Source organism: Lacerta agilis, chromosome 6 (assembly GCF_009819535.1).
Source record: "Lacerta agilis isolate rLacAgi1 chromosome 6, rLacAgi1.pri, whole genome shotgun sequence".
Classification (NCBI taxonomy): domain Eukaryota; kingdom Metazoa; phylum Chordata; class Lepidosauria; order Squamata; family Lacertidae; genus Lacerta; species Lacerta agilis.
The window spans coordinates 51506039-51522445 of record NC_046317.1 but is presented as its reverse complement, the minus strand read 5'-3'; the positions used below and the strand labels follow the sequence as shown (position 1 = coordinate 51522445).

Sequence of the window (16407 nt, the reverse complement as noted above, 5' to 3'; positions counted from 1 at the left end):
AAAATAGCAAATTGTATTTTGTGCTGACCCAGGTTTCTCTTTCACAGACATCATCTGGGTGATCCTCAGTGTGGAAGTTGGAGGACTTTTAGGAGTAACGCAGCAACTGTCATCATTTGAAACTGAGTTCAACACACAACCACATCGCAAGGTAGAAGGAAACTTTAACCCGTTCGCCTCTCCGCAGAAGAACAGGCAACCAGATGAAAACAACCTAAAAGACCCTGGGGGTTCTGAGCTAGACACAATCAGCAAAAACACGTGGGGGCCTGCTCCTGACCAAATTGAACAAGATCAGACTGAACTGTCACAAAACTCTGTAAATCTCTCCCCCAGCAGTCACTCGAACAACTTATCAGTAGTGACATACAGTAAGGTAGGTGCCCTGGGGGTACAGGAGAACGGGGAGGTCATGAGTCCATGACGTGTATTGTAATGGTCCTTCCTTGCAAATTGCATGACTCCCCCTTGTGCCTCTGTACACTCCGCTTAAAAGGGCCTGCATTTGGCTGTTCATCTTACAAGTCCCTTCACTGAATTAAAAGCAAGCTTAAACAAGACTATTTTCAAATGTTAAAACTATTTTAACATTCTGTTAAAATAACATTCTTCAAATGCTGCTTGCCGGATTTGAGAAGGCAACAATTTACAAAGCTGCTTTTTTTAAAGTGCATTTAAAATTGGAAGTATATTAGATGGTAAGTGCTAAAAATGTAGTCAACCAGATTTGGAAGCTAAAATGTATGGATAAGAGAATATTTATCAGAATATATTCTAGGTCTGTGCAGAATGTGGGGTAGCCAGGTACACTTGCCCCAGGCCTTGGAGGGCTAAGTTGGGGAGGGGGCTTTTTTGTTTGAGTTTATAACTTTATTCTAAAAAGACTCCCACCCTGCGCCTCAGACAAGTTCTGCATAGACCTGATGTGTTCACTTTTCATTTCCCTTTTTGTTTCTACTTTACTTCAGATCATTACTTAAAATGGTTAGATTCACTTGTTGCATTTTGTTCTGATTTCATTGAAAACTTTTTGCTGCCTTTTGCATAAGAATATACAGAAACTTGTGGAATCATAGTTTACATAATCCAGTGTGGTGTAGATGGTGTTTGTTTTTCCATTTTCCACATGGACAGGTCCATTCAACATGTTGTTCAGCGCACTGAGGCAATTGCCAGTTAGTGTAAGGTTTAAAATAGGATGAATAAAATGTGTTGAGCAGCTAAGGTAGAAGGAAGACAGTTGAAGCAGATAGTGTGTGACTAAAGCTACTCTCAAATGGATTGGATAAGGGTGAATTCAAGTTATGACGAAGAGAGAACATTTCTTGATGCAAGTGATGATTGTATCTTGGAGCAGTTAGTCATAGAATCAACAGGAAGAGAGCCAGCAATTTAATCCTAAACCATGTCCAGGTTTCTATGTAAGATGTAAGTATTATTGAAATACGTAGGCTGTGGTCACAGTTTCTTTCAAACTCAGTGGAAAGTTGCTCCCAAGCTCCAGTACAGTCACATTTACTTTCACAAGGTAGAATTGCACAATTGGTTAAAAGGAAGTTAAGTGGTGGGAGGATCACATCTTTTTACCAGGGTGCAACACCCCACCTCCCCCCAAAGTCCACATTCCTTTTGAGATAATCTGTCAGGAGCACCGTGTCACTAGTGGCAAAGATCAGAGCTTTGCACTCACACACCATCCATCCATTCAGACATGCATACACTCCATTCACCCATTCATTCTTTCTCACAGTTGCATGTGCTGCCTACATTTATCAACAATCAGACTAGCCCCACCGTTGTTCTTTATTCTATCACTATGGTGCACTTCCTGTAGGAGACACCTGAAACATTTACTAATAGGACATTGAAGACTCACCTTACTCACAAACCACACTCAAGCAAAATGGCAAATGGGGTAAGCCTCTAGAGGCCAGCAGACAGATAGGTGACTGGGAAAAATGAGGGGCATGGAAAGCTATCAATGGCTTATACTATATCCAATATCAGAAGCACAGCCTCTGAATATCAGTTCCTTATGTTGAATACAGTGATTTGGGGCATTATCAAGTTTATTCAGTACAGAAAAATGAGGTTTTTAGTATTTTGTATTCCTTAGAGGCAAAAAGGAGCAACAAAATTGCGTGACAATAAATTCTGTTTTGCAATGCAGGAGGAGTGTTATTGAATGCTAACATTTTAATTACAGATGGAATCCAATTAGAGCCCTTGCAGTCACAGAAGGGGAGTTGATCCAATAGATGTCTCCAATAATAGATGGGATGGGGATTTTTGCAATTTCCTCTCTCCCCTGCAGCCCCAGTGCCCCTCCCCCAGATTAGTTCCAGAGGGTTGGGGGACCACTCAGAACCAGGGGGTGGGGAGGTGGCATGAAGGGCTGCAAGGCAAAGAGTGAATTGGAAAAAATCCCTTCTGGACTATCCTCTTTTATATGATATATCCACTGAATCAAACACCCTTCTTTGAACTCAAGGGCACCCTATCATTTCATGCAGAGGGACTAGATAAGCATTTGTTTCTGTGACCTCTCTTACTTTGTAGTGCTTAATATTTTTTTGTCAAAGCTTAGTGACTGGTCTGGGACCAGCAAATAAAGCATTATTGAAGATAACCAGATTTCGATTTTATCAGTAATTTGAATGGGAGACTACTTGAAACCTTGTGTGAGAGAGAAATACTTCATTAAAACCCACATTTTCACCAAAAAAACCCCACAATCAAATCAATTCCATAAAATTTATGTATGCTTAAGTATAAGATGAGAGTTAAATTTGTACAAATATTTACCATATATGGGAAAATTTCTGAATCTGATCAATATTGCATGTAACATCTCCTTTACATAGTAAATATTTGTCACATTCACTCTTTCCCCAATAAGCCCAAAATGGAACTGCTTAAGTTTATATAATCTTTTTTAAGCTGCCATTTTTATGCCTGCAGCTGCGAAATTGATCAACAAGAACTTATGGGTAATAAAGCATGTTTTTAAAAGAATGTGAGCATGATATATAGAAACTAAAATCTAGCCCCTAGAGCAGGAATTTTATTTGCTCTGTGTATTCATTTCAATCTGAAATCTGAAATTTTATTTCTGAAGAATTCCTGCTAGAATCAACTGGCTGAATTCACTGGATAGTCCCCATTTATACTGTGTGCTAAGTATAAAGGTTCCTACATTGATAGGTGTCTGTATGTAGCTTAAGGGGACAACTTTAAAATGTGATTTTTCTCTGCCTACAGTACAAAGAGGGAAGTATGTGCTTTTTCTGAACATGTAGATCAGCTTCTTGTTTAAATAGAAGAGCAGATGAATAGTGGGAAAGAGCTTTGAGCTATTGCATTATATTTGTGCAGCATGCTTTGAAGGGGGGGGTGGGGAACCCTGTTTGTGTTGAGTTTACATAAGTGATTCAAAAGAGCTTTGGGTAGTTTGGAGAAGCACTGACCAGGAACGGGCCAGGAAGTGATGAGAAATAGAGGACGATTGAGTAGTTTTATCTGAGGCTGCCATCAGTGTAAACTGGAAGACTTCTGTTTTGTTTTGCAGCCATGCATCAAAAGCTGATGCCTTAAAAAATAAATAAACTGTACTTCTATTTATTCAAATTCCACCACAAACAAAATCAAAATAAAGCCAATGGTGTTCAACTCCAATCTTTTCTATACTGTATTAGAGTGATACCTAAACTTAGAGAGAAACTTAAGTTATATTGGAATTACGTTTCCCAGTTAACATCATTACCAACAGTAATGTTGAGTTAAGAGCTGGTTCTTACCAAAATAATTTAATTGGGTAGTGTTATCATTTTTTCCTAATTGGGAGGCACATCAGGAAGTCAGTAAGAAAACTACTGGGATAATTCTTGTTATGGAGAAACTTTTGCACTACTAGAGTAAGCATTCCACAGTAGAAGAAGGAGCAGTATTTTCCAGATTACAGATTACTTCAGAACTTGTTACCATCAAAGCACAGACCGCCTAAAGTGAGGGTCACCACCGTGGTCCAGATTGGTGCCCTGGTGCTCACAAAGTCCTTCATAGGCATTGGTGGGCAGAGTCCCCAGCTCTGAGCTTTTATTTTAAAAAGAAAAGAAAAAAGGCTAAATCTCTATTCCTAGAAAGAAAGTTGTGAGGCAAATGTGCAGGTACCATTCTAAGCAATTTACGTATGTGAAATGAGCTCCCATCTGTCATTGTTTTCAGCCAAAGGGCAAATCAGAGCTGTGATTGATAAATAAGCTCTCTCTTAGATATACCCAGGAAATATTAATAGCAGAGACAATAACAAGAGAATAGCCAGTTACACGCTTGACTCTTGTAGCTATAAGCAGCTTCATTTGCTATAGGATACATCCTTTAGGCAAGGGATTGCCAACTTTTTTAGACCAGTGGGCACATTTTGATTTTTGAGAGTGTGCTGTGGCTGCTAGTCACAACATGGCTGCTGTCAGATCGTCAGTGGTTGCTCATGAGTAATCAGCCAGAAGCCGAACTTCTAACAATTAAGTTCTTTATTGTGCAAATATTTACAGTGAAGCTCAAATAAAAACGTCCATCTCATCCCTCACCAGAGTCCGGGAATGACCATTTCCGGTTCTTGGTCCAGCACAGAAGGCGCAGGATTCTAAACCCCGCCTCCCCCTTCCACGTCCTTCCTCCCTTCACGATCGGAGCGTGGGAAAAAGTCCCTGTTCCCCACTTCCTGCTTGGTGTTGAGGCTCTGTGATCCTGACTCCCTGCTTCCATCTCCCCCTCCCCACTGGAGGAGTTGTCTCCTCCTCCAAAGGAGGAGGATGACGAACTGCAGAGAGGGGGAGGTGGGTCCCTGTACCGCAACGGATCTGGGAAAGCTACCTGTCAGGGTGAGGGGGTTTACCTGACAGCTGCCATGGGGGACATGGCATAAATTAGAGGGGGAAACAAAAGGCAAGCTATGGAGATTTCAAGGACTGGAAAATAAGACAGAAGCTGGAAAAGTGAACTAAAGGAGGAGAAAAGAGCAACTCTTTAGGACTCAAGGGATTCTTAATGCTTGGTGTCCAAATAGCTTACTTGCAGAATGCAATGCAACACAACTGATTTCCAGATAATAAGACTGTGCAATAGTGACTGACAAATAATGTGTATGTATATTGCATATAAGAGAAAAGAACATGATAGTAGAGCAGATGCTTTGCGTGCAGAAGGTCGCAGGTTCAATCCCTGGCATCTCCAGCTTGGATCAATGGTCTGACTTGATACAAGGCAGCTTTTTATGTTCCTATATTTCTGGAAAGTTTATAAGGCCAACTAAAATATATCAGTCTTTGATTTCGCTTCCCCACCAACCCTGGGGACCTCTTAAGAAAAAAAATGCAGTGACTTCATATTAGTACTTCAGGGGTTCTGGTAAAAAAATATCCATAAATTGCTATTGGGTGCTTGGTCTTTCAGAGCCTAAAAACTTAATGTTGTCCTAGCATTTGAAATGTATTGTTCAGTGCTATATAGCACACACTTCCTATTAATACTGTAATCACTGTGCCAGAGGTGAGCTAAGGTAGAAAACAAATATGATGATGCCATTTGTATTTTAGAGGAGATTTATTTGAAGAATGCACTGTTTCAGAATGATGCTTTAGTAGAGTAAAGAGTGGCTGAAACATTGTGGATTGGAAATGATAGGTTTATGTGCCTCTTATTATATATGGTCATAATTTAGAAATTAATTTGTGCCTGGTGGCCAGCTAATAAATAGCCATAATTGAAAACCTGTAGGAGTGTGACTTATATTAGTGCTGCCTTTGTTGTTGTTCAGTCGTTCAGTTGTGTCCGACTCTTCGTGACCCCATGGACCAGAGCACGCCAGGCACCCCTATCCTCCACTGCCTCCTGCAGTTTGGCCAAACTCATGCCAGTCGCTTCGAGAACACTGTCCAACCATCTCATCCTTTGTCGTCCCCTTCTCCTTGTGCCCTCCATCTTTCCCAACATCAGGGTCTTTTCCAGGGAGTCTTCTCTTCTCATGAGGTGGCCAAAGTACTGGAGCCTCAACTTCAGGATCTACCCTTCCAGTGAGCACTCAGGGCTGATTTCATTAAGGATGGATAAGTTTGATCTTTTTGCAGTCCATGGAACTCTCAAGAGTCTCCTCCGGCACCATAAGTGCTGCCTACCTTGGCTTAAGTCATGTGAAGTTGGCTCATTGCAAATAGGCCTTTGAAAGTTTACTGTATGCATGTTTCAGAATTTGAAGATCAACTCTGCTAATACTGCCAATTCCGGCTTCCACAAAACATGCATGGGGTCTGCAACTCAATATGGTATCTTAGGTTGGGGAGACAGAATCAACCTTTAAGCCTAGTGAGCAGTTTTATTTGTGCATAAACAGTTGGGGCTAGGACTGTTTTTGGTTCATGAACATGAGCTTTAAAGATTTAAAGAGCTATGTAGGAAACTTAATTGCATTGCTATAGCATTCCAGGCGTTCAGTATACCAAATCCCTTGAAGGTATTTAATATCCCAAACTGGAACTTCACTTCAATAGTTTTGTCAGTGTTTTAGATTTCTCTTTGGACTCAGTATGACAGGTGGCAAGGGAATATATTTTGACTGTGTAGACACTGAAATGTAGCATTGAAATGTAGAAGAGAATAGATTAAAATGAAATGAATTGGATGACCCTTTGTAAAAATTGATTAGAACATAGAACATAGGTTGTAGAGGATTTCATACACTTGGGATGTTGTGGTCACATTGGAACAGACATTGCTTAGTTTACTCCCCTTTCTGAAATTAATTTTTGTCTCTAATTCTTTTCCAGGGTTTTCATGGTCCTTATCCTTTTGGACAGTCTTAAAAACAAAAACGGGTATCGTCGAGAAGAGAATTTGACAAAGAATGAACTTGGGAGGGAGGGGGAGTTCTTATTGCTTATAGAAGATACAACATGAACCCCCTTCTTGGTCTCCATATCCTGAGATAAGAAGAAAACAAACAATAACTTAAGACTAGTTGTTTCCAGAAAAAAACAAAACTAAAGTATGCATGTGTGAATGCTGAATTTCAGGAGTGCTGTTCAGTGCTATGAGAGAGAAAAATACACCAATGTTTTGTTTAGAAGTCATTGTCACAGTTAATTAGGTAGCCTAAAAGAAATTTTTTAAAAAAGATTAAAATGGAAAAGCCATCTCTTTTAAAAAGAAATTATTTTGCCTACAGAGAGGTTGTAGTCTGAGCAAATGTTAATTTTTCGTTCCTTGTTCATAACTTTTTAAAAAGGGACAGCGTGCATTTTTATGGAGATGTGCTTGTTATGAAATGGAAGCTTGCTTAGCATTTTCTTGGTTACTGCAGCTATTTGTTTGTCAGATAGTATTAATTTCTAGCTTGATCAATATCCAGATCCATAAATTTTAATGACGTCTTTTCTTTCTTTCTTTTGGTTATTTGCCTTTATTCTGCTTTTGGTATCATTCTTCTGGGCATGGTGTGCATTAGTCATCTGCTAGTTCTTTTCTGTTTGGTAAAGTTGCTCAGACCCAGTTTTGCCATTCTTTGTGCAGGGCAAGAATGTCAAGAGGGTAAAAACACTGAGCTGATGCAAGAGGGGTGTCTTGTGCTTTGATTGTGGCACATGCTCTTACTTAAATTCCAAAGTTTGCCCTGAACAGTTAGTATATTGAAATATTCCCATGTTCATTAATGTACAGTAACTGTCTTTGAGACAGCTATGCATGTATATGTCACTTTTGTGCCAAGAAGAAAAATTATTTTCCGGAGTGGTAGAGCACCAATTATTAAATTTCCATGACACTTCTAAGATATAAATTTCACATCTTCTGTTTTATATTGGAATGACCACTTTGAGTCTTCATTGATAAATATATATATATATATATATAACTAGCTTGTTGGCAGAGACGAAATTGCTTTGAACGTATGGGAGAAAGAAGAACCATCAGCAGCAATTCTTTCTGCTTATCAGCTTGTTTGTTCTCTGAACACTTGGTTTTATAGACTGGTGTGTGTGTGTGTGTGTGTGTGTGTGTGTGGAGGGTGTGGAACTGTTTAAGATCTAACTGCGTACAGCCCATGAAGAATGATAGCCATATAATTGAGGCCAAGCTGTCCAATTCCATAGAGAATTAGCAGAGCGTGGTCTCTTGAAACTCTTGGGTTTTGCATCGGTTTAAGGAGGAGGGGGGTTCTGTCTAATTCAAAAACTTGAACTAGGCCACAGCAGCCATCTGCCAAAGATAGAATAATATGCAATGCCTCCTTCCTTTCATCTCACTTAGAAGATCAAATTCCTTGTCTGAGATAGTGGAAGTATCAGTATGTACTGATGGGGATAATGCAAGGCCTGAAGTAACATACTTTGAGCTACCTTGTTGGTTTGATTTGCATACGAGGCCTTTGTATTCTTCTGTATAGCTGACCACAACCCTGTTTCCCATCAGAATGAGAATATATGTATATGTATATGTATATGTATATGTATGTATATTTATATATATATCAATCACCCAAAGTCTAAATGGATCTGGCTAGGATCCTAGTAGGCAGGTGTGTAGGTATTCAGTCTTCTAGGCCAGCTGAGCATCTAATTTGATGTTTTCACCTTTGAAGAACTTGTATAATTTTTTTGCATCCCAACTAATTTGAAGAGTATATTACCATAGCCATGAACACTGGGAGAAATGATTGCAAGGGATTCATCTGAGAGGACAAATTATGGGAGTTTAGAAACTATGGATTGCCTTCTTTTAACTTTTCCCCAGCTTGGCTCCCCAAATTCTTATCTTAATCATCATAAGCAGCATATTATTCAGATGCAAAATAAGGTGTAGAAACTGATTATGTATAGCATTAGTCATGATAATTGGTTTTATTTATTGTTCCTGCTCTGGGCAAGCAACTTTTTTGATACGCAAAGAAAAGACTGAGTACACTGTATGGTTTTTTTTAGATGAGTGTGTGTGTGTGTGTGTGTGAGAGAGAGAGAGAGAGAGAGAGAGTAACCTCTGGTGGCAACATTGGAAGTCAGTGGCAACAACTGGCAGCTTCTCTTTAGACCAAGTTAGGTATTCAGAAACCTCACCATCCAAACTGTCAAACATTGTGGAGACTTTAGTTTTTTCATAGTGCAGAGCAAAAACTGATATTTACTGCCAACTACTGTTCATTTACAGCAAGTAGGGATGACCATTTCCTGCAAGTCATCTCAAATACTATCTCCTCTTTTGAGTGCTGATGACTTTTATGAATGAAACAGTTTCTCCACTGAAGAAAGCAGAAATCACAGCCAGGGCCCAGCTTGGTTGCAGTAAAAGTGGTCCTCTTTATTGTCACTAGTTTCTGAGATCTTTCTGGGGATAAACATTCCTCTCTCGGGGGATGATCTCTGTATAAATAGTTACAAAGGGCTCATACCTGTTTGCAGGTATTTTGATTTGAGTGATAATCCCTTCAGTGCTGACAATGGGAGGATGTTTGAAATGCTCACTGTTTTGTGTCTCGTTTCTTTTCTCAAATATTCTTCTCTTCATAAAATACCTCCTTTATTACTCATGGAGCTTCTTGGAACTCTGATTTTAAATTCATTAGTTTTTAAGGCATTTTTTGATGATTTTGGAGCCATTGAAATGGCTGAAGCCAAAATCATGTTTGCTTGGGAGCAACACTTTCAGACAGCTAAGGAGGGCAAGACATGTTTGTGCCTAAGCATAAAGGTTTGATTTTCACAAATGCATAATACTAGCCCCCCTCCTCAACAGATGGCCTATGGCTTCAACAGCATGGGAAGCAGAAACACAGTAGATGTAGCTTTACATAGCATGGAGGTGTAGTAATGGGGGGTGGCTGCACCTGCAGAATAGCTGAATGTCATAAAGGCACAACCCCTTTGTTAGAAAAAGTGGCAATGCTAACCAGTGCCTAGGTTTAACACACAACACTTCTGTACAGATACAATCACATGTAGGGGAAACAGCGTAGACTGCTGAGTTTGGAAGTGGCATGGGTATTTAGATTGCTTTGTTGCAATTACAGGAATCAGAGAGCCACTCATAGCTTTAAAATGCACAAATTGGCAAACACTCTTGCCCACTTCAAATATTACCGTGTATATGCCTCTCGTTCCTCTTGCATGATCTGTAAAAATACGTTGTGAATAAAATAACCCTTTTTACCAAAGTGATACTGCTTGGACATGGAGGAAGCTAAGCATTGCTTGACCCATATCCCTGTTCCTGAAATGTGACTGATTCTTGCTCCCCCAAATTTAGCTTGCTTCATGTAACAAGTGTGGTTGGCTCTGGCCATTTCCCTAGTGGTTCTCATTCTGGAAGAAATGATGGATTCCTGAGGAGGAAAAAGTAATTTTAATTTAACAAAGGGAAGTTTGAATTTCTCATTTGTTTGCAGCGTTCTTTTTTATTTTTATTTTAATGCAGATTAAAACTGTAACCCAAGCTGTTGGGTTTGAAAATGTGCTGGCAACCTCTGCATCTGAAAATGTGACTGTGCCTGGGAGGCAAGAGCACCCAGTCTTCTCACTAGGAAACTGAGCTGGCTTTGAGCCTTGGTGGGTGCAAGTAAGCTCTGTCTCTGTTTGGGGATGGGTGCTAAGCCTGCACAGTCAGGTTGGGCCTATGCTGTTGCTCCTTTTTGGGGCAGGTGAAAGGTGTATCCTAAGGCCTCAGGGATTTGGGAATGTGTATTCATCCCACCCCCCAGCTGCAGATGAGTGCGTCTTGAATCTCTATAGGTACAAGTGTAGCCGGAGAAGCCTGGGGCTAAGAAATGCACGCTGTCCCATGTCTTGGTTTCCATTGTTTTTTCTCTTGTGTGAGTGAGTGGTTGATTCTGCAGCCTGTCTTTATTCTCTCTGGGGGGAGTGCATGTGTAGAGCAGGATGTGTGTTGCTTCATTGAGTCTGGGAAGAATCCTGTAATAGCACATTGTGGGAGAAAACAAAGATGCTTTTTCCTTAATGTATAAATGAATATTTGTATGATTAAATTAACACAAAACAATCTTACACTTGAGTTTTTATTGAATGACCAAAGCTTGGACCTACAGTGCCTTTTCATGGCTTAAATGGTTCCCACTTTACTTTCCTTCTTTCCCATTTGTTGGGGAGTATCATGCAAGCCAGGACTGAGCTGAAAACTCTGTGCTTAATAAATGAAATAAAATGAATTGTGGTTAGGGTGCTGTCTTGTGCCTTCATAGAATCATAGAACTGGAGTTGGAAGGGATCCCAAGGACATCTAAGTCCATCCCCTACAGTGCAGGAATCACAGCTAAAGAATCACTGACAGATTGCCATCCAATATGCTTAAAAACCTCCAATGAAGATGCATCTGCCACCTTCCAAGATAGTCCGTTCCACTGTCGAACAGCTCTTACCTTCATAAAGTTCTTCCTAATGTTTAGTCAGAATCTTCTTTTTTAAAAATTTGAAACTATTGTTTCAGGTCCTATCCTCTGGAGGAGCAGCAAATAAGTTTGCCCCGTCCTCCATATGACAGCCCTTGAGATATTTGTAGAGATCTAGCATATTACCTCTCAGTCTTCCGTCATCTAAGCTAAACATACCCAACTGTGACAACCATTCCTCATAAGGCTTGGTTTCCAGACCCTTTAACACCTTGGTCCCCTCCTTCTTCACACATTCCAGCTTGTTCTGACTTGAAGATCCAAGTTGGCACTGTCAGCAAGGGGCACACTTCAGTGCTCAAATTGTTCCTTTGTAGTCACATTCTTTACCTGCTCAACACTTGACACGGCATATGATGTCAGGGATGGGGTATGATTTGGGGAAAACATCTTCACAGGATTAATTTGGCCCATGTGCTGGAGGTGCCCCACTGCCAACATAGCACATGGTTCTCACCATTTGTTTGTATGCATACATACAGCCTTTCTTTCCACCCCCCAAAAAAAGATTGCAATACATATAAGTGCCATGAAGCACTTTTATTTAAAAAAAATTGTGTTGAAACTGATTTCAGCATAAATTAACCTTTTGGATTAGAAATTAAATTTCTGGAGAAAGTGATGAATTTTTAGCGAATCCTTGAAGAACCACCTTGAATGGAATGAGGCACGTCCCTGTTTAATGACTGTGTCACACATTTCCACATGTAATTGACAGGAGACTTGGGCCAGGCATGACTCCCTTGCACAGCTACTATACTTAACTTTTCAAAATGGCTGCTCCCTTAGAGCGTGTGATACTAGTATACATAATGTAATCATTGGGGAAGGGCTTTAAGCCTTCAGTTCTAATGCCTGATCCCCAGCATCTCCAGGTAAAGGTGAGAGATAGACCCTTGCCTGAAGCCCCAGAGAGACATTGGCAATCACTGCAGAATAGGTTTCCCAAACTGTTGCCAATGAACTACCAGTGGTCCATGAGCTTGCTTCACGTGGTGTGTGGATTTGTTCTCGTCACACTGAGTATTCATACTGATTTTTAATTGTGTTTTATTGCTTTCATTTCATATGTTGTATTTTACTGTATTGCAATGTGAATTCTATGGAATTAGAATTACTACGACATACAGAAATATCTTTAAGTGGTCTGCCAAGACCCTTAGCTATTTTCAAGTGGTCTGCTGAGAGAGAAGCCTGGGAACAGACGATGTACTGAGATGGATCACTCAGCAGGCCTCACTCAGCCTACCTTCCTATTATAAAAAGTAATTTTTTTACAATTGCCTAGATTTGGCTATTTTGTCAGGGAATTGACATCCCTCCCAAACGTATTTTTAATGTGTGGTGGTTGGATTGTTTGAGATTTCTGCTTTCTCTTCCTCACTTCACATCTACTTGTTGTTTACTTTTGAGGTTGTTTGCCATTGGGGCTGAGACCTGTCAGGAGCTCATCAAGGCAAGGCAATCAGCTCACACCTTCATTATAATGCTATCTTTGAAGCAAGCAAATAAATTGTGCCATCATTATGATGCACTCATTATAAATGAAGCAATGTGCCATGACTTTTTACGTGGTATATGCCATGGGTGTGGTGCAGCAGTCGGAAGCCAAGTCAAATAGTTGTAGAGTTGAACAATGTAAGAACTTTTGCAAACACCTGAGAAAATTTAAATATCAAAATATGGTTCATTCGGTTTTCCGCTCCAAGCAACTTAATGATTGATGCCACCCATGGAGAGGAAGAAATTTAATGTAGCTGGCCTGTATATCTGTTCCTAGAGTTACCTGTGCCAAAATCTAGAACGTTGATCCATAAGCAAAGCTTATGCATCCTACAACTTCAATAAGATTTTTTTAAAGCACTGATCTATAAAATTGAGGCTTGCTTTAGATGGTAATTACAGATAAGAACCGTTCTAAAGCAAGGTCCCTCTTTCTACACAAACTGAACAGAACACACTCCCAGTAGCTATTGTAGAGGAGCCCTATTTCTGCAGGTCGAGATAGAAGGTGTTTGTGTGTGTGCGGACACATTTTAAATATTGAAGTATCTTACGCATTTGTTGCTTATTTTCAAAAACCAGTTTTAAGTATTCAGAGAGCATGTGGTGCATTGTTCCCAGGATTTCACCAATTGGACATATGGAACACATATGGAATATAATACATATGGAAAAATGCATATGGAAATTTGTTGGGTCAGAGTGAAAACCAGGCTAGTGCCTCTTGTCCTAATGTCCTGGTTCTGCATATGAAGGAAACCTTAAGAAGAGCATTCAAAAGCAACTTCACCTATTCTGAACTGGCCCAGTCTAGGTAGAATGGTTCTGTGTTTTTCAGACTGGTTGAATTGTTGTGGTCTCTGCTGTTCTTGTCTTCTGGGTAAAGGTGAGTTCTACAAGAATCATTATGTGGAACATTGTTGAGTAGACCAAGGGTTAGCATATTTAAACTCCATATACTCCCTGAAATGTCGGAATGGAACAGATTTCCACAACAAACAAGCCCACAGACACCCATGGGTCATTTGATCCTCCTCTAGCTAACCCACAAGAAGTGCATCATAGTGGCTGCTGCAAGTTGTATTATGCTTTAAGGAATTTCTCTACATGCAACATGGTTTACAATGTGTGCCCTTTCTACTCTGTCAAGCAGACTAGACTGAGATAACAGGCAAGGCACTAAGGTCACTTACTAAACTTCATGACCAAGGAAGGTTTTTAACTTCATCTCCTACATCTGAGGCAGGCAATCTTTTTGTTTTGGCAGACCAGATCCTCCTTTTCCCACCTCTAAACGGATGAATTTGACAGGTAGGTGAGGTCACCAATCTGCCAGTCACATGACATCATAGTGATGTAAGGTGACTCCATACCTTGAAGCATAGACTATCAGGACTTAGAAGCGCAGCATGGGGCTGTGTGAAAGCACTGGAAAATATTGCATGTCGCAGCAGAATATTGAGGGGGGCTGGCCCCCTCCTTGAAATTTTTGGGAGTGCCCTTGGCCCCCCCCCGGTGCCTCTGGGTCTGGAGGTTGCACACCAGTGGTGTGTCTTGCTCACTATTGTCTCTGCTCACTGTCTGGTAGCAGCTCATCCTGGTTTCAGACAGAAGCCTTTTGCAGCCCTACCAAAAATGCCATGGATTGAACCTGGGACTCTTTGCATAAAAAACCACATGCTCTACCACAGAGCTTTAGCATTTCTCAAATTTCTAAAGGTATGGCCTTTCTTTCCTCCACTTCAGGGGCTCATCTGGAACTTGAACTCAGGATCCCTCGCACCCAAGGCACTAATTCTGCCACTAAATCAACAAGCCAGGCACAATTTAAATGTGTGCTTCCTGCAACCTGAGTAAATTAAAAAACCATTTTGATCAGTCTTGTCAAGAGTTGATAGAAAAGCCTATGTTTGTTTGCTTTACTACCTGCCCAACAAAGGTCTCAGGGCAGGTTACAAAATGATAAAAGAATAGAATACAACAGATAATAAGTGATGAAGATAACCAAGTGATAAAATCATAAGTAGAGAGTAGACAATAACTGCATATCCCAAAAGCCTGGGTAAAAAGATGAATCTGCATGTTTTCTGAAAATCACCAGGTGGACACCAGGCAATGGGGAATTTCAGAGCTTGGGGGGGGGAGCACCACAGAAAAGGCTGTCTCATGTGCCACTGGATGTCTGAGGGTGGTGGAATCACCAACAAGTCTTTTCCTTGTGGTATTAAGTCCTGAATCTCTTTATAAAGGAGATAATCTTTCAGGTAGCTGGGACCTAAAGCTGTTTAGAGCAGTGTTTTTCAACCACTGTTCCCGCGATGTTGCCTGGTGTGCCGTGGGAAAAATTGAAAAATTACTTTATATATAGTCAATATAGGCACAGAGTTAAATTTTTTAACATTTTCTAATGGTGGTGTGCCTCATGATTTTTTTCATGAAACAAGTGTGCCTTTGCCCAAAAAAGGTTGAAAAACACTGGTTTAGAGCCTTATGTGTCAAAAACAAAAGTTTGTCTTGGACTCAGAAGCAAATAGGCAACCAGAGCAATTCTGGCAGAACTGGTGTAATATGAAACCTACCAGTTGTGGTGATTAGTCTAGCTACTACATTTTGCACTAGTTCCAGCATTCAATATGTCTTCAAGTGAAGTCCCATGGAGAGTGCCTTGCAATAATCCAATCTGGAGGTTACCAGAGGATGGCTCACTGTTGCTAGGGCACCTCATCTCAGGAAGGGCTGTAGCTGGTACACCAGTCAAAGCTGGAAGTTAAGTGCTCCTAGCCACTGAGGACACCTGGACCTTAAATGAGAGTATTGGATCAAGTAGCACTCTCAAAACTATGGACCTGCTCTTTACAGGGGCTGCAACCTCATTCAGGACACACATCTTACCACATCTTGTATTCAAGTCACCTAATGACTTGAATACAAGATGTGTTGCCTAGATTCAATTTCAGTTGACTGGCTCTCATCTATATGATAAACCGCATCACGCACCTGTCCAGAAGCTTTGTATATACATTGAACAACATGGGTGACAAAAAAAAAAACCCCAAACCCTGTAGGATGCCACAGGTCAGTTTCCATGCCATTAAGCAGTTGGCACTCTCTAGACTCAGTTTCCATAAGTGTGAGTGGAACCATTACCAAATTGTGCTTCTAATCTCCAAGCCTTGGAGTCAGTCCGAAAAGTATCGAAATCTGCTGAGAGGTCAAGGAAAACAAGCAGGGTTGCACTCGGCCTGTCTCTTTCCTGAAAAAGGTCGTCAACCAGGGTGGTCAAGGCTGGGTCAGTTCCAAAGCCCAGATTCCATTGTTGAAGTTCTGTTCCATTCTACATTGACACCCCTCCCCTATACATGAGGGTTAAATAGTTTAATAATATCTGATTTGGCAGGCTCAGTTTAACTTGGACAACCTTTTATTTTACATTCATATTGGCTATAATGATGTCCCAC

At 40.6% G+C, this 16407-nt stretch overlaps 1 protein-coding gene across 1 annotated transcript in view; it reads left to right on the top strand.

The window, feature by feature from the left end:
• Nucleotides 1–7885, top strand: part of ILRUN (inflammation and lipid regulator with UBA-like and NBR1-like domains) — a 29500-nt gene extending 21615 nt beyond the window's left edge. Inside the window, exons 4-5 of the mRNA XM_033152636.1 lie at nucleotides 48–376; nucleotides 6825–7885. Coding sequence (XP_033008527.1) covers nucleotides 48–376; nucleotides 6825–6860 — 365 coding nt within the window. The 3' untranslated portion in view covers nucleotides 6861–7885. The remainder of the gene's footprint in view (nucleotides 1–47; nucleotides 377–6824) is intronic.
• The last annotated feature ends 8522 nt before the right edge of the window (nucleotides 7886–16407 follow it).